Source organism: Penicillium cataractarum (assembly GCF_028827025.1).
Source record: "Penicillium cataractarum strain IBT 29864 chromosome Unknown utg000005l, whole genome shotgun sequence".
NCBI lineage: Eukaryota > Fungi > Ascomycota > Eurotiomycetes > Eurotiales > Aspergillaceae > Penicillium > Penicillium cataractarum.
In genome coordinates, this window is record NW_026622741.1 from 2296717 (window position 1) to 2320304 (window position 23588).

Below are 23588 nucleotides of genomic sequence, written 5' to 3' on the forward strand. Positions count from 1 at the left end.
CAATCTCCCCGTAGGAGGTTTTTCTTTCTTTTTTCTTTCTTTTTTTGGGGTTGAGTTGAATGTGGCTTTGATGTGGAGATATCCTTTGGAAGAAAATCAAGTTGTCCAATCCAGCATCAAGCATGGCTTGAAACCATGGTGTTCCTGCGCGTCAACTTGCGAGCGAGTATCATGGCCTTCTCCCACGTCTTCTTCTTCTCAACGCGACTAGTAGCGACAGGATCAGGCGAGACAGCACCGGTAGCGAACTCAGGAGGGAAGTCTTCTTGGTGCTTTGCATTGTGTAAAGCCAGGACAGCCATCTGGCCAAGGAAAGAAGGATGCTCAAGAAGGTCCTCAAGGCGTACTTTAAGGCCTTCTTGCTCAAGGATCCATGTGAGTTGGGCCATGTTGAAGATGTCGCCCCCGAGATCGAAGAAAGATGAATCAAGCTGGAAGGCAGCCTGGTGGGTAGATTTATCACCGGTGTCTGGGTCTGTCGTGGTGGTAGAGGCGCGCTTTGGCAGGACCTGGTGCCACGAGCGTGACAGGATGTCTGAGTGTACAAGCAACTCGGCAATGGACCGTGACTTGAGATGAGCGCTGAGGAAGTGTTCATCTGATGATCGGGGTAGGTCATCCACAACCTGAGATGGAAGAGAGCGAAGCATGCTTGGCGAAGGCAAGGCAGTGGAAGGGTTTGCGACCAGGGATAGCGCGATTTCGCAGACCATATCAAGGACCTTGGTTGCAAAGGCAGGAATGATAGGGCCCTTTTCAGAGTACCCGAGAGTGACGCTTAGGTTGCGATCATCCGCAGGACGAGAAACCATGGTCAAGTCTGCAAAGTTGTCGTTCACTCCGGCACCACCCATGCGGTACTTGGTGTTGTCGAGTTCCAGGGAGCCTTCGTAGTCAACATTCTGATGGAACACAGAGGTGGTGAAATATGTCCATGCAGGCCAGTCGGTGCACTGCTTGATGATCTCCCGGAAGCCCAGGGACTCGTACGGCATGTTCGAGACTTGCTGGTCTTGAAGGTAGCGGAAAAGCTCAAGACCAGTCCATTTCTCATCGAACTTGACACGGACTGGGATGACGTTGACACAAGGGCCAACTGTAGTCTCAATGCCCGGAACGGTCGCGTTGCGCCCGCTGATTGTCAGGCCGAATACCACGTCGGACTGAGCGGACAGCTTTGCCAGAGTGATGGCCCAAGCAGCCTGCATAACAGTCGCGACAGTGACGTTTCCAAGAGCGGTGGGAGGGATCTCGATGTTCTTGCGAATTTCGGTGAAAGCACCAACATTCTGGAACATGGAAGTGCCCTTGCGGCGGACAACCTGCGTCATTTGCGAGTCCTTCAAGAGCTTAGACCAATGATTGTAATGGTCTGGACCGACGGTACCTGGAAGTTGGCGGAGGTAACTAGCGTAGGGGGTTACGGGAGGAAGAGGGCTACCCTCATATCCATGCTTGATGGCGGACATGATCTTCGAAAGACACACGCCATCGTACTGGGTGTGAGAAAGGCGAATCATGATGCGGTGTTCGTCACTGTTCTTCTTCTTGATGATGTAGAACTGTACGTACTGCTCACCCTCGCGAGGGCCATATTCACGGTCGCGCTGCTGCAGATTCATAGTAAACTCGTCCATTCCACGATCAGTCTCGTAGACAAAGATGCTGGGACGAATCTTGCGAAGGACGACCTGGAAAAATTGGTCGTGGAAGCAGACAAAAACAGTACGCAGGATATCGAATGCATCGACAACCTTCAAGCAGCTCTCACGGAGTCGGCGCAGATCCAAAGGTCCGTTTCCTTCGAGGAAGAAATAATTCAACATCCATCGTGACTTGAAAAGAGTTGCAGTCAGGGACATGGCCTGGAAGTCTGTCACTGGCAGGACATCGGCGATGCCACCCTTAAAGACACCGATCTTTGGGCAGATGCCGGTTTGAACTGAAGCATCATCCACAGCCTGCATCGGCCTGAGGACAGAAATGCTTTCAGAAGATGGAGTTGGTGCCAGTGTCGTGGGCTTGCTGTCAGTGAAAGAACCCACGTCCTTGTGAGCAGGCTTCAGATCGACATCCAACATTTGCTGAGTGGCATGTGAACCACGAACAGCTGCGAGCATGTCCTCGAAAACGGGGTTGTTGAAAACATCCGCAACAGTAAGAACCAAACCATCCTCGCGAGCTGCGCTGACCATCTTCATTGCGGTGATACTGTCACCACCCAACTTGAAGAAACTGTCCTGGTGTCGCACGACATTGGGCGAAAGGCCCAGAGCAGTGCTCCAAAGAGTCCACAATCTTCTCTCAATATCCGCCATCAACCCTTCCTCGCTGGATCTTGATGTTGCAGAGCAAACACCAGAATCATCAGCTCCTCCTTGAATACCCTCCAATGGGTACGGCGAATCCACTCCGTCATCAGGGTGCCCATAGCCAGACAGACTCTCCGGCTGCATGTGAGGCACCATCAACTTTCCATCCCTCAACATCTGACGAATAATCTCATGCACACGATTGTCGATAATTTTCTGGATTGCGGCACCATCCAAAGCTTCAATGCCCAGCTTCGCTTTCTCATTGAGAGTGGACTGGGAGTTGGCCCATTCCGGGTTTCGTTCCTCCACAAGACTGCTCTCGAACTTCAAGGATTGAATCTTCGAAGATGGGGACTCGATGAAGCTAGTGAAGACCTTGGCAATGCTATCTACCAAGCACTGTGCTTGGTCATCGCTCACCATGTCATTCCAGTAGCGCAGCATGATGCCTTCCGCGCCTCGAGAAATATCCACATTCACAGTAACGGCATACTGGACCAGAATTAGCGGCTTGAAATCGAAAAAATCTGACATCTACACAGTACTTACCTCACTAGGGTCGTGAGCATGTTGCAGGTCGAAGCAAAGACCTTTCTCCTTGTTACCACCGGCAACGGTGTGATTTTGAATGGAGAGGGTAGTGTTGAATAGGGACTGTCCCTGCCAGCCAAGTTCGTGCTGAATGCTGGCGAGGGAACAGCTTTGGTGAGGAATGCTGCGAATGTAATCGCCATTGACTCTCTTCGAGACATCGGACAGGGTCTGATAGCCAGAAAATTTGACTCTGCAGCATAGCATGTTGATAAAGATACCAACCATGTCCTGGATACCGTTGACGGGCGCATCGCGACCGGCAGATAGGTATCCGAAACAGACATCATCGGAGTGAGTGACTTCCCGCAGAACAATAGCCCAGGCCGTCAAAGTCAGATTGGCAAGAGTAACAGAAGCTTGTTCGCAGAAGCTCAGGAGCTCGGGGTATCGCGTGAATTCCATCAAGATACCCTTCAGCTCACGCTTGGCTTGCAGATCCGTCGCGGGGGAAACATGGCATGGACGGACACCACCTAGATATTCTTTCCAGTGGTCAAGGGCGGCATCTTGGCTCTGTGTTCTGATGTAGCGGATGTATTCGCTGAATTTGGGAGCTGAGCCCTCGGCGAGCCGGCGATCATAAGCCAGGGTCAAATCACGGAGAAGTACATCGACGCCACCACCATCGATGATAGCGTGGTTGATTTCAAGTTTGACCAGCACGCGTCCGCTCGTAGTTTTGCAGACTGTGAATTGGTGTGACAGCTTGGCTGGTCGCATGGCGTTGAGGTCGTGAAGTGAGATGGCTTTCAATTTGTCATCGACTTGCGAGTCGAAGCACTCAACACGAAGTACGTTGTCATTGAGCTTCTGGAAAACAAGCTGATCAAAAGATCCGCCGCTGTAGTTGCTGTCGATGAAGACAGTTCGGAGGACTGGGTGTCGGTCAACGAGCATCTGCCATGAGCGAGCAAGTCTCTCGGCATCAACCTTTCCAGTGCGCGCATCCTGGATCTCAAAAATGGTGTGGAACATGTAGGCGCTGGAATCGCGAAGCTGGCTCAGCAAGAGACCCTCCTGCATTGGCGAGCAAGGGTAAATATCCTCTACCTCCGTCTTGCTGCGAATGCTGAGCTTTTTGAAGGTGCTGTTGGTGAGAATTTGGAGGCCGTTGTAGTTGATGGGCAACAGGGGATAGTCGCTCAGGGTGGGCTCTGTGGTGGCATTTCTGAGAACAGACATTTCTTTCTCAAGAGTTTGCTTGCATTGTAGAATCCAGCGGCGAATTTGAGGCTCTCGAGACATCTTGCGGTTATATGCGAATGAAACGTTGAGACGCTCCTTCACGACAATCGCAGACAGCTCGAATAGCGCAAATCGATGTGTCTCGGGGCCCATGTCACCCGCGACCGCGAAATCTGAGCTGTCGAAAACACTGCCCTGGTGGCGGAAGAGGGAATCGGCCCGCTCCAGCTGCTGCAGCTTTCCAAGGTAGTTGAAGAGAATTTCCAGGGGAACATCGAAATCATCAGATGATTGTTGATCAGATGCAAGAAGACTCTTGGCGAAGTAGGGGCGGCCATTCTCGGTGATCTTGCGACGTATGTCTTTAACACGCTTGATGGTGTCAAGAATAGTTCCTATCAAATGTGGTAAGAAGTTGGTTTTTTGAATTCGAGGGAGGAATTTAAAAAGGACTTACCTTGTTTGCTGTCAATAAGCAGCGGAGTCATCGTGGTGAACCAGCCAACAGTTCTGGACAGGTCGATGCTCGCGTCCCACGGCTCACGACCATGACCTTCATTGTAGATGGTGGGAATTTTGCGATCGATGAAAATCATTCCGAAAGAGTGAATAATTGCAGCAAGCAGAATGTCGACAGCCTCTGTCCCAAAGACTTCATGGCAACCGTTCAGGAGGAACTGTGTGGTATCTTCACTCAGTGTGAACGATTCCATTTTGAGGTCGCCATACTGGTTTTCAATACCACTCATACCCCAGTAACCCATGTTTGGCGTTTCTGGAGTAAATGGAAGAGTAAGACCGGCATCGTGCGTCTTTGCGCGTTCCAGCTGCATGGCGCACCAGCTCTGGAAGGACAAGGCCTTCTCATCGGACAATGAGCCAGAGACGACGAGCTCCTCAAGGTCTTGAAGGATGATCCGCCAAGAAACCATGTCGACACACAAGTGGTGTGCAACAAGGAATAGGACCTGCCCACCACTGCGAAGATTGAAAAGATCAGCAGCAAAGATAGGACCATTGAGCGGATCCAGGCTGGACTGGCTCTCGGCAATCTTTGGAACCATTGCGCGAGTGTTGCTCACAGAGTGCACGCGGAAACGGTATGATGCCTCAACCTCCTGTGTGGTGTTAGCATTTTTCAAATGGGGTAGGGCAGATGGTGTACATACCCCTGCGGTCTTCTGTTGCCAGATTCCGTCTTTGGGCTTGTTGAATCGGGCCTGCAACATGGAGTGTTGGCTGGTGACAGCGTTAATTGCCCTGCGGAGGACTTCGCCTTCGACTCGTCGGGCAATGCGCACAGTAATGCTCTGGTTGAATCGAGCGGCACCCTTGAAGGAGGTCGAAGACTGCATGTACAACTTTTGAACCGGCGAAAGCCCAAAGCCTTCCCCAGACTTCTCCTGTCGCTGACTGACAGCAGGAGCCTTTGAAGTGGCAGTCTGGGCCAATTCTTTGACAGACTTGGACTGTAAGATGTCATTCAATGTGACAACAAGGCCTTGCTTTCGCGCTCTGGATATCACGGCCATTCCGGTAATACTGTCACCGCCTGGATGAATTTGTTAGTATGAATGATAATTTGGATTGGAACTTAGGTACGTTGAAAACTTACCCAGGCTGACAAAAGAGCGGTCGACATTAACTTTTTGCAAGGAGATGTTGAGAACCTGCGCGAAAATCTCGCGAATGATCTTGAGAGAACCAGTCTTCTCCTGCTCGGGCTGCGGCTTCTCGGTCACGCCACGCTTCATGCGGTCGAAATCTTGCATTATGCGCTCATAAGAGTCATTATCAATGTTCTCGAGCCAGGCAGAGATCTTCTTCCGATCAAGTTTGCCAGAGACAAGCATCGGCAGCTTCTTGACCAAAGCCCATGTCTGAGGAACCATGTAGACAGGCAATTGGGCTTCAAGACTTTTCTGGACGTCAACCAGAATAGCCAGACCCTTGTTGTCAAACTCTTCATCATCGAGGAGCTCGCAAGGCTTGTCGGAAATCAGCTTGTTGTCGGCGGCGATCTTGTTGGCCGACATGACGGTGACGAGACGCTGTTTCAAAGGACCAGTCTTGGGCAGAATGACGACTGCGTGGCGAACTGCTTCGTGTTCCGAAAGCCTGTGCTCGATTTCGCCGAGCTCCATCCGCTGGCCATGAAGTTTGACCTGGTGATCCTTGCGGCTGATGTACTCAATGGAACCATCGGGGTTGTAGTAACAAAGATCGCCGGTCTTGTAGATCCGTCGCGGCGATGGAATCGAGGACTTAAAGTCCTTGACCCAAGCAGGATCCATGATGAAAGATTCTGCATTCTTCTCAGGATTCTTGAGATATTCCCGGGCCAATGCTGGTCCTTCAAGTGCAAGCTCGCCGACAGCGCCAAGTGGTGCAAGGCGGTCGTGGTTCTCGGCATCAACAATCCAAGTCAAGGTGCAAGGGATACCATAGCCGATGCGGGCTGGGTCGCGGCTAGTGGCGACAGCAGTATCAACAACGGCAAAGACAACTGTTTCCGTAGGACCGTAGCCATTCATCAGGTGAAGGACATTGGCCCACTTGGTGATGACCTCTTGGGACATCTTCTCGCCACCGACGATGAGTATCTCCAGCGAAGGCACGGAAGACGGTTCGATGATGCTCGCAATAGATGGAGTGAGGAAGGTCCATGTAACGTTGAGACGACGGATGGCACCAGCCACGTCGTTGAGGCGCTCGTCCTCACTCGGGACACAAATGCAACCGCCAACCATCAAGATTGCCAAAGTCTCCATGATGGCGGCGTCGAATGTCAGCGAAGCAAACTGGAAGACCCGAGACTTAGGACCCATCAAAGTCATTGGAGCAAAGCCCATGATGCTGCTGACTGCGTTGCGATGCTCCACCACGATGCCCTTAGCACGTCCAGTTGATCCAGATGTGAACAATGTGTAGGCCATGTTCGAAGGTTGGACTTTGGTGCGGTTCTTGGCTGGAAGATTGAGAGATCCATACGCTTTCAGAGTGTCCTTGCTGATTGGAATAACGGTCTTGACAACTCGGGTGTATCTGGTGGTGTAGTTGGGAGTGCACAGAATCATGTTGGCACCGACGTCCTTCAAAATCTCTTCATGCCGGGAAACAGGATGGTGAGGATCCAACGGAACGTAGCCACCGCCAGCGATCAGAATACTGATGAGGGTAACCATTGCCCAAGCAGACTTGTCGAGACACACAGGGACAAATACTTCCGGGCCAACACCACGAGAGACAAGATAGTTGGCGAAGGAAGATGCGAGATCCCAGAATTCACGGTATGTGAGTTCGCCATCCCATGCACAAACTGCAGGTGCATTCGGTGTCTCCAGACACTTGTCCTGAATGAACTCATGAACGCAGCGCTCGACAGACGGAATTTCACGTTGGTTCCATCGAGCAATTTCCATCTTCTCTTCGGGGCTGACAACCTCCAGATCCGCAAGCTTCGCAGTGCTCGTCTTCAGGGTAGACATGAGCTGGCTCAACACATGGCCAAATTGCTCCGCAAGGTGTTTGCTCTGCCATCCATTGATGACGAGCTCATCATGATGAACAGTGAATGTAATGCGTGTCTTGGAGATGCCACATTCCATGACGAGTGGGTGAGTGAAGAAGTCTTCGCTGGTTTCACGCTTCTCATCTATCCAAATACTGCTGTTCAGTTCGCCTTCGGTGGGCTGGATGACCAGGAGGTTCTGGAAACCACAGCTGGCAGAGGTGTCATCATTCAGTGCGCGAATACGCTGAAGGCCAGAATGTAGATGAGGGATCATGTCGGTAGTGGATTGGTGAATCTGACCAAGGTACTTAATGATGGACATCTCCTGATCTACCGTGATGCGCGAGGGCACAGTTGATAGTACAGGCCCCGCAATGTCACCAACACCAGGTAGATCGATGTTGCGACCGGACAAGGTCTCGCCAAAGCATACATCACCGGTGGCGGTGTGAGTCGAAACCACGAGGGCCCAAGCGGCACGCAGAAGAACAGGAAGAGTGAAGTCAACGCTGTTTGCCGGTCGGGTAAATTCCATGGTGTGATACTGGGTATTTCCAGCACGAATGGCATCAGGAACGGAGTTCTTGTTCTGAGGGAATGGAGTGGCAGACATGTTGGCCAGATAGCTCTTCCAGAATGCGTCGGATTCTTCCATGTTCTTCGTGTTGAGGTATTCAATGAAGAGACCATATGAGGCGGCGGGCATCTTGGATTGCGAAGCGTTGTAATTTTCTTCGAGTCTGCGATAGACGAGAGGAATGCTCCAGCCGTCGTAGAGAGCGTGATGAACTGACCAAACAAAGTACAAAGTTGAAGATTGACGAGGCTGAACGATTGCATACCCTGCCAAAGGAGCCCCATTGTGCTTGGGAAGTTCGGTGGTGTCATTGGGCAGATCATCGAAAGACTCCGCATGCACCCAGTCAATAGAAGTATCCTTGAGAACGACCTGTGCGAAGTTCATCGCTTCAGTGTGAACGATTCGAGTCCGAAGAATGTCTATGTCTGCCACAGTCTGCTGCCAGGCGGCCTTGAAGCGGTTGAGGTCGGCACCATCGGCCAGGCGGAATGCCGGTTGCGCAACGTATGCCCCGTGATGTTTGATGGACATTGTCAAAAGGCCCTCCTGAACAGCACTGCATGGGTATATATCACAGACTTCATCCTTTGCCACAGCGCAGTTTTCAGTCACCTCATCCAGAAGGCTGTCGACGTCAACAGAGGATGGAAGGAGCGAGAAGGGCTTGAGAGGCATGGGCTCCGCGGGCAGAGTCTGAATGGATTCAGAGCAGCTCTTTGCCATATCGATGAGAACAGGCGTCTTGAAAATAGTTGCAACGTTGAGCGCAATACCCTGAGACTGGGCGGCACCGACGAGGTTCATGGCAGAGAAGGAGTCGCCACCCAGGGCAAAGAAGCTGTCTTCGTTAGTGACGGACCCGGCCTCGAGATCCAGGGTCTTCTCCCAAAGGTCACGGAGCTTGGCATCGAGACCATCCGTGGACATCTCCTCGTTCTTGCCCGAGGTGTTGAAGGTAATGTAGGACTTGAGGGACTCTTTCGACAAAGTTCGTACCATGGCACGAAGTCTGCGGCGGTCAATCTTGGCAGACGAGGTAAACGGTAGGTTTCGTAGTGGAAAGAAGAGACGAGGCATCATGCTCTGGGGCAAAAGATCTGGCAGGGAGCTCTTCAACTTCTGAACAGCATCCATGTTTGAGACGGAGATGGGCAGCAGCAGAGGATCAGCACCGGGGATGGTGGGAGTGAACTGATCGGTACTGCCGCCTTGGGAATCCTGATCATGAACGGTGAAGAAGGCTGCAAGTCCCTTCGCAACGGTTCGCTCCTCGGGGACAACAACATCCACGGCAACTTGGGAGCCCTCGGGCAAGCATCGAACGCATTGGTGTTCAATCTCCTCAAGTTCAATACGCTGTCCGTTGAACTTGATCTGAGTGTCTTTGCGGGAGATGAATGCAAGGGTGCCATCGCTGTTGTAGCGAACAAGATCACCAGTACGGTACATGCGATCCTTGCGCTTGAACAGTCCAAGTAGCCCATTGTGGTGGCTCCAAGCTGGATCGTCCACAAAAGCAGCTTTAGTCTTTTCTGGGTTTCCAAGGTATTCACGAGCAATGTTGCTTCCTTCGAGGAGCATCTCGCCGACAGCACCGACGGGAAGCAGGCGGTTATAGTTGTTTGGATCGACAATCCAAACTCTGCAGTTAGCGGCGGTACCAATAGAGGTTGGGTCATCATTAACACGATTACCCTCCCAGTCCACCTTGACGCCAACTGTGGCTACAACAGTGGCTTCAGAAGGACCATATGCGTTGATAACAAACCGATCGTGCCAGCGATCGATGTGGTTGGCAGGCATCTTCTCACCACCAGTGATGATCGTCTTCAGGGCTGGAACGGTCTTGGGCTCCAGGGTATTGACAATGGCAGGGGGTGAGGACATGTAGTTGGCTTCCATGCGCCGGATGGCACCACCAAGATTGTTCATCCGTTCTTCTTCACTGGGTACACAAACACACCCACCGGTCATCAAGGTCATCATAATCTCCAGCACGCTGACGTCGAAGGTATAGTTGGAGAATTGAAGTGCACGGGTCCCGGAGTCCATGTGGAGAGCATCCATCATGGCAATAGCAGTGGTGCTTAAGGCAACATGCTCGACAACGGTTGCTTTAGGCTTTCCGGTTGTTCCCGACGTAAAAATGGCATAGGCGGCATTTTCGGCCGTTGGACGAACTCCAGAAAGGGCAAGAGGAGATTCGGGAAGCTGCGAGATAGAATTCTGAGAGACACCAAATGCCTTCTTGCACAGCTTGGCGAGCTTCGTCTGGAGGGAGGCGGAACAGAGCACGAGATCAGCACCAATCTCATCGATCAGCATCTGTAAACGGGAGTCGGGATGAGAGGGATCAATGGAGACAAAAGCACCTCCGGCCTTGAGCACAGCTAGCTGAGCAACAACAGCCCAAGCTGATTTCTCGAAACATAGAACAACAAAGACTTCAGGTTTCACTCCGGAGTTTGTCAAGAAGCGTCCAAGACGACTGGCAACGATTTCTAGTTGGCCATAGGTAAAGTTCTTGTCCCAGGAGCAAACGGCCTCAGCACGGGGGTTAAGGAGGGCTTGTTGTTGGATAAGCTCGTCGGCGCACTTGTCCATTCTGGGAGGAAGGGTGGCATTCCAGTCACGAATCTGGCGGCAAGACCGCTCAGGGAAGAGATCAAGATCACCTATAGTGCGATGTAGAGGACTGGAGGACATCATATCGTTCAAAATATGGTCAAAGGCATCAATGATGTGGGTGATTTGGGCGGATGTGACCGTGTCAGAGGTGTAGGTGAAGTGAATCTCTGCGACAGTGCTAGAAACAACGGCTGCAACAGCGATCTTGTAGCCCTTGGTTGCATTGGAGTCACCAGCATCACCTTGGGGTAATTTAGAGGCAGTGCGGTAGGTGAGGAGAGTGTTGAAGAGACTAGCATCGTCGAGGCCCAGGTGGTGTTTGATAACGGCAAGATCAGTAAAGTTCTCTCGGCCTTCATCAAATTGGGCTTTTGACTGCTGAAGGGTTTCTTCCAAGTTGCGATCGTTGTTCAGAAGTAGGCGGCAGACAGAGATGCATTGCGCATCTGCTTCGGTAGAGAAGCCAAAACAGACATCGTCGCACCCGGTGTAGCATCGCAATACAATGCCCCAAGCGGTCTGGAACAAAGTCTCGACGGAAACATTGGATAATTTGCTGAATGCATGCAACTTCTGGGTCTGTTTGTTGAGAGTCCGGGTCGAACGTTCAAGAGTGGTAGCGTCGTGTGAGATGGGCGGGAAATTACAAGGTTCGGCATCGGCAAGATACTCTTTCCAGAAGGTGAGATGGTTGTTCGAGACACCCGATCCAAAGGATGCACGATTAGCCGACCTGGCGCCGGTCCAGTGTTTGGAATCGAACGATCGGAGCTGAGCGTCAGGTAGAGCTCCAAGCTCGGCTCCCAAGGCCTGGTAGTTTAGCTTGCCAAATGGACTAAGGGGCAGGGAGGAAAGAGGGACGTATGTACTAGGAACCTTGCTGGCAGGGAGTTTGCTAGCCAGGTGAGAGTGTAGCGAGGCGATAGTAGACTTCAACTCGGGCGCAGACTTCAGAATGACTTGGTCATCAGCACTGCTGGTTGCGGACCTTGACGACCCAATGAAAGCAACGATGCTGTCTGAGCAGTCCCCAGTCAGCCTCACAGTGTCGATGGCAGACGTTCGCTTTGGCCCAAGGAAATCCTTCACGAGTCGCTGGATGGACATGGTGTCGGAGCACATGATGCGGCAGCTCTTTCGCCCTAGGAAAACCAAAGAGCCATCGGCGTTGTACCGGACAAGGTCACCAGTCTTGAGGAACTTGCGATTTTTACCACCGGGGAAGGCGGAAATCCAAGCAGGCTTCTCAAAGAAATCTGACTCGCCATCCTTGGTACCAGACAGGTAGCCACAAGCAACAACAGGGCCCTCAATTGCCAGTTCACCAATTGCACCAACAGGAACAAGGGCATTGTGGTTGCTTGGATCAACAACCCATGGGGCGCATGAAATGGCCGATCCAATATGAGGCTCGGCGGCATTACCGACAACCTTGTAGTGCATAGACGCTGTGGAAGCTTCGGTGTTGCCATACAGAAGATGCACCTGAAGATCCTCAGATGTCCAGTTTTCTAGCAGCGTTTGACATGCAGCTTCTCCGAAAAATGCCACAGTTTTGAGAGTAGGCACATCTTTGGGAGTCAGGAAGCTGGCAACTGTTGGAGTGATGCAGGCTATATTGCAGTGCAGAACACTCATAGAGGCAGCAAGATTCGCTGGCTCGACATCAGCTGGGATGCAGAGACACGCACCACGGCTCAAGGTCCCGATACTCTCCAGCAGAAACAGGTCGGAGGTATGAGCAGCAGACTGCAAGATCCTAGAAGAGTCGCATATACCCAGAGAGTTGGCAAAGGCCTCGGCGCGTGTCATGATTGTACCATGTTCGAGGACAACACCACGAGCACGGCGCGAGGTGCCAGAGGTGAAGGCAACATAGGCCGGGTCGGACGGGCCAGCCGTCAATGGGAGCGGCTCGTCGTTGAGATACTCGAGAAGAGACTCGCTGACGGGGATAACATAAGGGATGGTCTCCTCTAGGATCTGAGCCTTCTCAGGGGAAGCGAGGGCAACCTGCACGGCATTGTCTAGAACCCACTTTTCAATCAAACCCATGGTCTTGAGGCCTTCAACAGGAATGCAGCCACCGCCGGCCTTCATGACAGCCAGCATAGACACGGTGTTCCAGACGGATTTCTCGAAGCACGTTGGAATCAAGCTTCCGGGCCCAACCCCAAATGTGACTAGGTAGCTGGCTAGTCTGGACGAGTATTGATCCAACTTTGAATAAGTGAGATTTCCGTCCCAAGCGGCGATGGCCAAAGCATCTGGCTTTTGGCTCGCCATCTTCTGAATGACCTCATAGGTACAGCGATCGACAGCTTTGGGACTTTTCTTATTCCAAGCTTGAATTTGAGCCTTGTTAGAATCACTTAGGCAGTCCAGCTGGCCGATCTGACTATCGGCATTGGTCAGAATGCTCTCGAGGAAACGGACATATGTGTTGGCAACGTTGGCCGCTTGGGCATCGGAAAGATTGGTGGTCCAGTAGTTCAGCTCGATCCGAGCTTGAGTATCCATCGCCTCAATGTTGATGAAAACAGGGAACTCGGCTGGATCGTGGATAGAGCCAACCTCCACACACTCGATGTCGCTGCTGACTGCATCCTTAGCGCCAGGAAGACGTCGGTAGGAGACACCAGAGTTGAACAGGTTGGCATCGGACATTTTGAGGGCGTGCTGAATGTCGATGAGAGAAGTGTGTCGATGTGGGATGCTCTCCATGTAGTCGTTCTGGATCTGCTCCAGGGCATCCATGAGAAGTGTCTCGCCGGACATCTTCATACGGCAGACCATGAGGTTGATGGCAGGACCGACAACCCACTGAACTCCATCCGCTGGAACATCGCGGAGAGAAGCCATGTAACTGAAGCTCACGTCATCGGAGCCACAGAACAAACGCAGTGTGAGACCCCAGGCCGCATTGAATACATTGGACAAGGTGATTCCCTTCTTCTCACAAATACCCTGCAATTGAGCCAGAGAGCCGAAGTTGACAGGTACAGATCGTAGATTCTTCTCGGGAGACTTCTGGCCATGTGTAAGAGTCGGGAAGAGACAGGGTCTGGCGCCGGCAAGGTACGAGCACCAATACTGCAGACTGGCCTCTTGTGGCGCATCGAGCAGGTAGCGCATATAATCCTTGAATAAGGGCCGTCGACTCTCCTCCAATCTGCCAGCATAAGCCAGCTGCAGATCACGCATGAGAATAGAAATCGAGTTGCCATCCATAGCCGCGTGACTGAGCTCGATGCGACAGAAAAGCTTGCCACTGGGGGTCTGGCAAATGCTGAACCTGTACGCAGGGGCGATCTCACTGTATTCCTTGGGTTTCTGAGCATCAAAAGTGGCCATGACATCGTTGTCACTGGAAGACTGCAAGATGACTGGTGAAATGTCATAATCCTTCAGCACTACTTGGCAGAAAGGGTCTCGAGGAGTGAGGTTTTCAACAAAGACGGTGCGGAACATAGCATGGTGACAAATGACCTGCCTCCAGGCCTCCACCAAGCGATCCAGGTTTGGCTTTGTTGGCCCGGTACCGCGAACCTCAAAGGTATCGTGCACCGCATAGTACGAGCTGTCCCGAGTCCGGCCAAGCAGAATACCTTGCTGCATACGAGAGCAGGGATAGATGTCTTCGATCATGTCTGGCGAATTGACACCGATCGCTGGCAACTTTTGCGTGAGCAACTTGTCCAGGCTCTCGTAATTCAAAGAGAGCATCGGGAAGGAGCTCAGCGTCAAACGAGGCGACATCGCTGTTAACTGCTCAGACAATGAAACCAGCTGCTGCTGGCATTGAGAAACCCATTCATGAATACGGTTCTGATGCTGCATAAACTTGTTGAAAGAGAATGTGAACCGGATCTTGCCAGCAACGACCATGGCCGAGATCTCGAACAAGCCAAAACGGGGAGTGTCCTTTCCGAAATCAGCAGCATCACTGCCTTGACCTGCTTCGCCGGCCATTTGATCCACAAGCTGGAACAGCCCGTCAGTTCTCTGAAGATCGCGGTGCTGCCCGACATAGTTGAAGGACATCTCGAACGGGTGGGGATGGCGACTACCTGTTGTGCCACCGAGTTGAAGGACACGGCTAGCGAAGTCTGCGCGCCCATTATCAGAAACGCGGCGACGCAAATCCTTGACCTGAATGAGCGTGTCGATGGCGCTGTCTGGCTTGTAGTCGGAAACAAAGATCGGATGTAGAATGGTGAACCAGCCGACAGTGTGAGAAATATCAATCGATGGGTCCCAAACTTCTCTACCGTGGCCCTCGTTGTAGATCGTTGGTAAGGATCTATCAGTGAAAGACTTTCCAAACGAGTGAAGCATCGCTGCAAGGAACAAATCAATTGGCTCGGTGTTCAGGACTTTGTGGCATTCCATCATGATTCTGTTAGAGTGCACAGCATCGATATCGAACGATGCGCAGTCCACATCGCCATATGTTGTCTGGCTGTTCCTTAGTCCCCAATAGCCAAAATCAATTGCTGGAAGCTGATCGGTGGCTGCCTTTTTCTCTTTGATCAAGTTCTTGCACTGTTCCTCCTGCAACTTGCACCAAGTCTGGAAAGGCAGAGAACCATTCTCGCTCGAGGTCTTGCCTGGGTTGACTAGTAAGTCCTCCAGATCTTCGAGAATAATTCTCCACGAGACAATGTCAACCACTAAGTGATGAGCAGTCATGGACAAGATGTGGCACTTCTCCTGACCCTTGACGCGGAAGTAATCAGCAGCCAGCAGCGGCCCAGAGAATCCGTTGATGCAACCTTGACTGCTACCAATGAATGCCTTGGTCTCTTTAATGCTGTTAACGCTGTTTGTTCGGAGACGGAAGGAATTCTTCACATCCGGAGTGATTCGCTGCTTTGAAGCTGTTGCAGAACCGGAATCATCGAATCGAGCACGGAGCATAGAGTGACGGGAGACGAGTGTTTCAATCGCCTGGCGTAGGGTAGGTTCATCAACAGGCCTATTGAGGCGAGTGAGAATTCCCTGGTTGAAATGACCCTGACCCTCCTTCCGAACACCAAAGTGCAAAACCTGGATGGGAGAAAGTTCAAACGGTTTGTCAACCGCTTCCTGGTAAGTAGTCGCATGGTCAATGGCTCGAGCCCGCGATGCCAGATCCCGAATGGACTTGCTGCGCAAAACTTCCTGCACTGATAGAGCCAGGCCACGCTTCTTGCACATGCCGATGCAAGTCATGGCAGCAATGGAATCACCACCCATCGCGAGGAAGCTCTCGTTCAGGCTGACATGTTTCTGGGGAATATTCAGAACACGGCTGTACACCGCGACCAGAGCCTCCTCATTCTCATTAGCAGGCAGAGATTGTTCGCCTGTAGGTTGGAACCCGGAAGTTGCCTCTGCGATATCAGGGTCCTGCCCCATGTTTACCACCCAACCTGCAATTCCCTTTCGATCAAGTTTGCCAGATGGTAGCAGCGGCATGGCTTCTACGCACAGCCAAACCGAAGGGACCATATAAGTCGGGAGACGTGCAGATAATCGTTCGCGAATTCCCGGCACAATCTGCGATTTTTGGCTTGGAGATATCAAACGTAAGGGCTTCAAGTCTGAATCCGATTGTTCTGCGAGAAGCCCCACAGAGGAAATGACAGCTGCGAGCCTACCCTCGGAGAAACCGGACTTGGGAAAGAAAACCGAACAGTGGGTAACGAGAGTGTCCTTGTTCAATTGATTTTCGATTTCGCCCAGTTCGATTCGCTGACCATGAACCTTGACCTGGGTGTCTTTGCGACCGACGTAGTTCATCGCCCCCGTGTCGGAGTTGTACCTCACCAAGTCCCCGGTCTTGTAGAATCTGCGGTTAGACCCTCGTCCAGCATCAAGATTTACCCAGGCAGGATCGTAGATGAAAGAGTCGTTCGTCTTCTCGGGGTTATTCACGTAACAACGGGCGAGCGTCGGCCCTTCAAGAAGTAGTTCACCAGGGCAGCCAACGGGAACCAATTCGTCATGATTTTCCGGATTGACCACCCACGAGCGCACTCCGATGGGCAGGCCGATATCTTTACAATCGGTGGTAGGTGTGACATTCGAATTCAGCACGGATGCGACACTGGCCTCCGTTGGGCCGTAACCATTGACCAGTTTGATTCTGGACCATGTGGCCAGTTGGGACTGCGACATTGCCTCGCCGGCCAAAACGAGACTCTGCAATCCCGGCACGCTGTCGATTTCAATAAAGCCGATGAAAGACGGGGTGAAACATGCTTGGTTCACACGGTGCTCATTGATGAAACCGACGATGTCATTCAGTCGCTGCTCCTCGCTAGGAATACACACACAGGCACCGTGGATCAGGGGTGTCAGCGACTCGGCCAAGCTAGCATCGAAGGTGTGAGCTGCGAATTGGAGGGCTCGTGTCTCATAAAAGACACGCAGGCCAGGGCCATGCACCATTGCGCTTGACAAGTAGGCACGGTGCTCCAACAGGGTGCCCTAGAGGACGAACGTCAGTACTGGTGATATCCCAAAATTGTTTCTTCTATGGAGAACTCCATATTTTTTTCACTCCATGTTCCACCATGGAAACCAAATTCAAAACATACCTTAGGCTCTCCCGTGGACCCGGAAGTGAACAGAACATATGCGGCATTCTGGCTGGTAACACCCGATGCAAGGTCGACGCCCTCCACAGGGTCCGATAGTCCTTCCAGAGTCTCGGTGCATAGAGGGATCAAAGTACTCGCAATAGGTCGCAGAGTCTCGGCGCGCGATGGCGAGCATAACACCAGCACAGCCTTGACGGATTCGATTAAACGTTGCAAGCGCGATGTCGGGTGGGTCGGATCCAATGGGACGAAGGCACCGCCCGCCTTCATCACGCCGAGCATGGCAACAATGTTCCATTTCTTGCAGCTGTCAGCGCCCGAGTCATCACATTATCACACACAGATTTGCCCCCCAGTCCATCATGTACTTCTGCACGGACGTGCACGGTACCTTTGGAAAAATGACAACGACGACCATCAAGTCAGGGCAGAACTCACCGATTTATCAAAGCAAAGCGCAACACGCACTTCTGGCCCAACTCCCTGCATGCGCAAATGGCACGCGAGCTTCGAGGCTAACGCATCAAGCTCGGCGTAGGTCAAATTGCCATCCCACGCGCTCACGGCCTCTCGATCAGGGCCACTTAAGGCCTGGTCACGGATAGCGTCGTGGATGGTGCGATCGTACAGCTTAGGGGTGTGCGAGTTCCACTTGCGGATGCGCTGCAGGTCGTTTTCGGAGAACAAATTAAGCTGGCTAATAGCAACGTTTCCCGGTGAAAGTACTTGCGCGAGCATCTGCTCAAAGATGTGGGCAACACTCTTCATCTGCTCTCCAGACATGTCCCCATTTCGCCATTCGAGGAAGATGTTGATGTCCCGGCGCAACACCTTCGCATGAAGGCGAACCTGGCACTGCAATCCATGCAACCCAAGATTAGCAAAGATGATATTTTGACACGCAACATACAGAATCCAACCAGTATTCTATCGGGCCCGCATATGCAGGAAGCCGACCACAAAGGGAGGAAACAGGGAGATAAACACAAAAGACACGAACCTGGTCGGGAAGAGCGGTTGCCAGAATTGGTTGTTGAGAAAGTGGCGAGGAGGGTGAATCGTTCGCCTTGCGATATGTGCGCAGCATCAGGATGGTGTTGAAAGGCAAGTAGCCTCCCTCGGAAGCGCCCTCGTCGCTTCCCACACCCCCAATCTGCGAGTCGACTCCATCGTGGTCGCGAACTTTATCTACAATTCCCTGGATGGAGTCGTTCTCGTTGATAGCCAGCCGAAACGCTGACAGGTTGGCGACACTCGACCGCTGTACAGGGTATCGAGAGGAAATCGAGTCGCCGTCGATGTGTTGGTAGCCGAAGCAGATATCCTCGGAACGGATATAGTAGTGCAGGACCAGGGCCCAAGTGGCCTGCAATACCGATTCCAGTCTCCCTTCGTGCCATGCGGTTAATAACTGCGCATGTTGCGAAGGTGTCGGTTTCGTCTTCATCGAAACCGGGCGTCTAGGCCCTTCGACCGCCGGAGTAAAGCGAGGCAGATAGCAGTGGGATGAATTAGCCATAATGGTGGTTTTTGATAGTCGTAATAATAAATGCTGAATGCTATGCTGTCGGATAGAAGAATGCGACAGTGACAAAAATGCTAGAGGTCGGTCTGGACTTTTCACTGTAGAATAGTGCTGTATAATGTGAGCGTCGCCGCGGTAGTTCGATCAAGAACGAGAGTCGGATCGACAGATGCACACAGGGTCGTGTGGAGTACCTCCAATTAGGATTGGATTGGGGAAGAATCAATTAAGAGAGAAGATCCAAGAGGACGAAGGGTATCTCGCACTGAGTGGCCCGCGAAGTCGGATATTCTGAGATATTTTAAAAGAGCAGAAGGGTTTATTTTTCCCAGCCGACCAAAATAGTTACGCCATCGGTCATCGGGGCTACTACGGATGCATGGCCATGCTCCAGCTCGTTCACAAACTTCGTCGCGCAGTCTATGGACGTACAGGTACCGTAGGTACCAATAGGTACGCTGCATATTGGGCACATTACCTCGAAAGGAGGGAAAGATTACAGTAATACAGACAAGACATCACCCCCATTTGGCCCCAATAGTATGACACCGCTGGGGGCAACTGGCAATTTCAGGATCCCCCATGTATCTTCCTTGCATGGGTTCGGATCTAGATGATGAAGGGTTGGAGACGCCACGCTGAGTGGATCTCGTCCTCCTGGGCCCCCCTGTGGAACCAGGTAAGACACTGCCAAAGCGGACTCTCTCGGCCTTACTCCTTTTTAAACATATTTTTTTTTGTAAAAGTAATTCCTCAACTGGCCTCTGTTCATGATACTGCTAATTACAGCGTTCGACTTAGACTGAAAAATTGAAACAAGAGTATAGAAGACAAAGAAGCAAATATGCAGAGACAGATCCATTTGTCTCGCTTAGCAAAGATTCTTGCTTCTTTCCTCGGCCTTGCTCTAATCTGATTAATATTTACCGCCGAATCCTTTTGCAGTTTTTTTTTCTTTTCTTTTGAATAAGCCACTATGATCCAATCAAGTGAAGTGTATCTGCAATTTCCCGATCCAGATGCCCTCGGATGTGGTCTCGAACGTGGTTCAGTAAGGTGGCTGCCAGACCATCTAAGCTGCACTCTTTCGATCAGGACCAGATCGTAAAGATTATGGGGAAGGGCGCGGTATTTTTGGTGTAATTGCTTCAACTCTTCTCGTTTAATAGTAAGTTCTACATAAAATTGAGTAACAATTCGCTCATTCAGTGATCGGCTGATCCTGATGACGATGTCAAACGAACTAGTATATAGGGTTTGGCGTGGGGAACATTCCAGGATCGAGATTGAGACGGGATAACCTCATCCTGTCCTGATCAGCAGGGTCTGATGTCGACTTTGCATTGCAGTCCGTTGGTCCACCGAGGGGCCTCACGAGTTCTCTTGAGGCTATTGTCTTGACCCTGGAGAGTTACACCGACAGGGTGGAAGTCCCCAATGTGCATTGCTGCACACATGGCGAGCCTCCACCCGTTCAGAGCTCTCCCAGTCGCTTTTGTTCTTGGCTGCGGCATTCAGTCCCAAGAGGTCCTGGGGCTGCGGCTGCAGTCTGTGCGGTGCACGAAGCATAAGGCTCATCAGAATCAGCAAGGTTTGTGTGCGGATGGGGAGATCAGCTAGACGATTTACCGCGCATTTCAGGGACTACACCACGTCTCCGGGTTAAGAGGGGCTGACAGTGATCAGGATCGGGGCTTCCGTCCGATGACTACATATTGTCTCGCATTCTTTCTCCTTTCTGCCTGAGCAATTGCAGTGCGGACCGCGAACCGGTGAAGAGTCGGTGGGGACAAGCTGCAATGGCTTAGATGAGATGATATGTGCGCGGTTTTGGCTCAAATATCAACGGCCACTTCTTTTATTATGGGTTCTGTTTGTCAATCCTTGATCTCAGGGCTTATGTTCTTGATTTTTTCTACTTATTGGTGCATTCCACAAGGGGATCTATGTTTATCCCATTGGCCTCGATGGGCGAGTGCCGAAGCTCTGTGCTGCCTTTCTTTACCCCAACAAAAGTAGATGCGAGAGCAGGGCTAGTGGTTGGTGAGCGTGTCGGAAGATTACTCGGATAATGTGATCAGCGATTGAGCAAAGAAGTATATCAGGATGAAGTAACCCAGGCCCTGCAATGAATGCGATTGGTCGGAACGCCAAGACAGCGTGCAGGGCGGGTCGCGGGCGGGTCGCGGGCGGGCCAAACAAGGTACAAAATGTGCTGGACAGAGTGCTCATGCACATACGGGAGTTCTCAAATAAATCGACAGCTTTTTTTGTCTTAGAAATACATAACCAGGCGCCTTTGTCGGCAGCTCGAAGGATTCGAGGATTCGAGGCAAGTAGTATTGGTGCCTTGGTGTGCAGATGAAGGCAATTCGTGGCGCTCACAGGCGTAAACGAGGAGGGGAGGGATTCAAGCCACTGGCTTGGCTCACTATTTAGCGCCCAGTCTTTCCTAGTTAGGAATTCTGCAAGGGATTCCTACCAAGACAGAGGTGGTCAAGGGGAAAAAGCAAAAAAAGACACATCAAAGCAAGACAGGGAACATCGCGGGTCGATCCGATGGGGGCCGCCCGTTTGGATCGACCTATCAGGTGGGAACTGTAAACTTGGCGAAGGAGAAGCAGTAAATAGTAATGTACCATGGTAGTGGAGAGTGTTGAGCTATACCTGTTGTTTAGTTATTCTTAGTGGCTCGCATGTTTTCTGACTACTGCTAGCTACTTTCAGTACTAGTTATCCCTTTACAGTATCATCTTTTCCTCCGATCTCCTTGAACTACACATCAGATTAGCCATCCGTCAATAGAACTTATAGTGGATCCCAATGACTGGACAATGGTCACATTATACTACACCCTACTTAACTGGTCCATGAACTATTATTAATTATAGTTTGAGGTCTCAAATGACCGCTTGTATAGGCGCTGTGTAGAAAGGAAAACGACCAAGGATGATTACATGAAAGTCACCAGCGGTACCTTCCGTCCAGCCCAGCCAGGAGTAGTTCTTCTCCCCGGTCGCAAAGCCTCGCTTACCAGGGATCTACTATCCCTATGTATCATTGCTTCTTCACATAACATTCCGATGGATGCGACAAAAGCATGGTTCTGTGTGAAAGAATGTCATACGCTGCGAATTTCTCCGTCCATGTGTGCGGCGGCTGGTAGTTTCGTAGTTTTGTGTTGTTGGTTGCCCCTGCTGGTTCGAGTACAATTTCCTTGATTTTATCATGATTACCGACCCGCTTCGTGTGATCGTCAATGGAGCAAACAAAGCATGACGTTCCAGAACGTCTAATTCAGAGTCCTATCGTTGGTATTTATAACGAGAACGACATTAACCCGCCGCAAAGTGGAATCCAGACGTGAGACTGGCTTGTTGATCACTGTCCGGGGAGACATGCCGCTCGTCTAAGGACAGCCAGGTTGGCCGTTTGATAGTGGGATGATGAACGCCCGTGCCAGGTCGAATAATACGACCCACCGGGTCCGCTCGTCAACAGGATGAGCTCACGAACTGCCTGACGAGGAAGTGGGGATAGGTACTGATCAGTGGTGATGGGCTTGGTGGCTGCGGAAGGCTAAGCCAGGATGGCGCCGACATTAGTGGTGAATCGTCAGGCTCGAATGGCCCACTCAGATGGGGGGATTCCGGTGGAGGCAGACGGCTCTACGATTCCACTAAACAAAATTTAGAACAAACCAGACGAGCCCTAAGCAAGACCAACGCCAGCTAAGCTAACTAGACCGACTCTCCCGCCACTAACAAATCTAGTGCCCGTCAACCGCTTAGGCTCGTCCAATACCTCCCACTGATGCGAGTCGAGCTAGAGACTAGTGGCGCACCACAATTTGCACTGGGCACTGGGCGCTCAACCCAAAGGGTATTGTGAGGATGATCTACCTAGGCGCAGCAGCATGACAGGTCATCTCCGATCTATCTATCGCTCGGTTCGCGTCCCGGATCTAAAGATATCGGCTCTGGATTAGATGCTCGGACCCGGTAAACAGGTACTGTACATAGACTATAGTCATGATATGGCTCCATTGTTTGTGGGAACCTCAAGTTTTGGGTCAGGGGAATGTTGTGGTTTGCGGATTTGGAATTTCCTATTTTCTCTCGGCTATTTTTCTAGGTCTTCTGGGGTAAAAAGTACGATTCTGCACCCACTCCTAGCCTCGCCACCCGTCAACCATGCTGTTCGTCGAGCAGAAACCGGCTCGCAATCGGCTCATCCTGGCTAGGCTGCATATGCCTAGCTTTACCAGGTTGCTCCTCAGGTGCGGTTGCTGTAGGTACCGGCCCTGGGACATGCAGAGCGGGATGGCTTTACACGGGGAGCCAGCACGGGGAACTTCCCACGTCGTCACGAAGCCGTGGCTCTCGTCATCGCAGTTGAGATCGAAATTGGCCAGGTGGAATATCCATCCGACGGCCTCCTCCGGAAAGCATTGAACTGGAGAGAGTTGCGCCGCGGCCGAGCAGCAAAACATAACGATCGGGCTAGAACTATTGATGTCCACACTAAAATAGCAAAACCCACAACGGGGCTCTTAAGAACGAAACCGGTAACTAACGGGAAGTTCGCCCGTCGCGACAAAAGCAAATCCCGGGAATGACAGGTGGGGTTGGTGATAGAGCATGGCCCGGACACTATTCGA

At 51.7% G+C, this 23588-nt stretch overlaps 1 protein-coding gene across 1 annotated transcript; it reads right to left on the reverse strand.

Moving 5' to 3' along the window:
- Positions 1–116: 116 nt before the first annotated feature.
- On the reverse strand, positions 117–18922 carry nrps1 (uncharacterized protein; the record flags this gene model as incomplete). The annotated part of the gene is made up of 9 exons (XM_056699441.1): positions 117–2807; positions 2865–4489; positions 4552–5212; positions 5264–5646; positions 5710–17290; positions 17401–17710; positions 17745–17794; positions 17842–18258; positions 18314–18922. 9 exons carry the CDS (start codon positions 18920–18922, stop codon positions 117–119), a joined length of 18327 nt encoding a protein of 6108 aa, XP_056554854.1.
- Positions 18923–23588: the final 4666 nt, after the last annotated feature.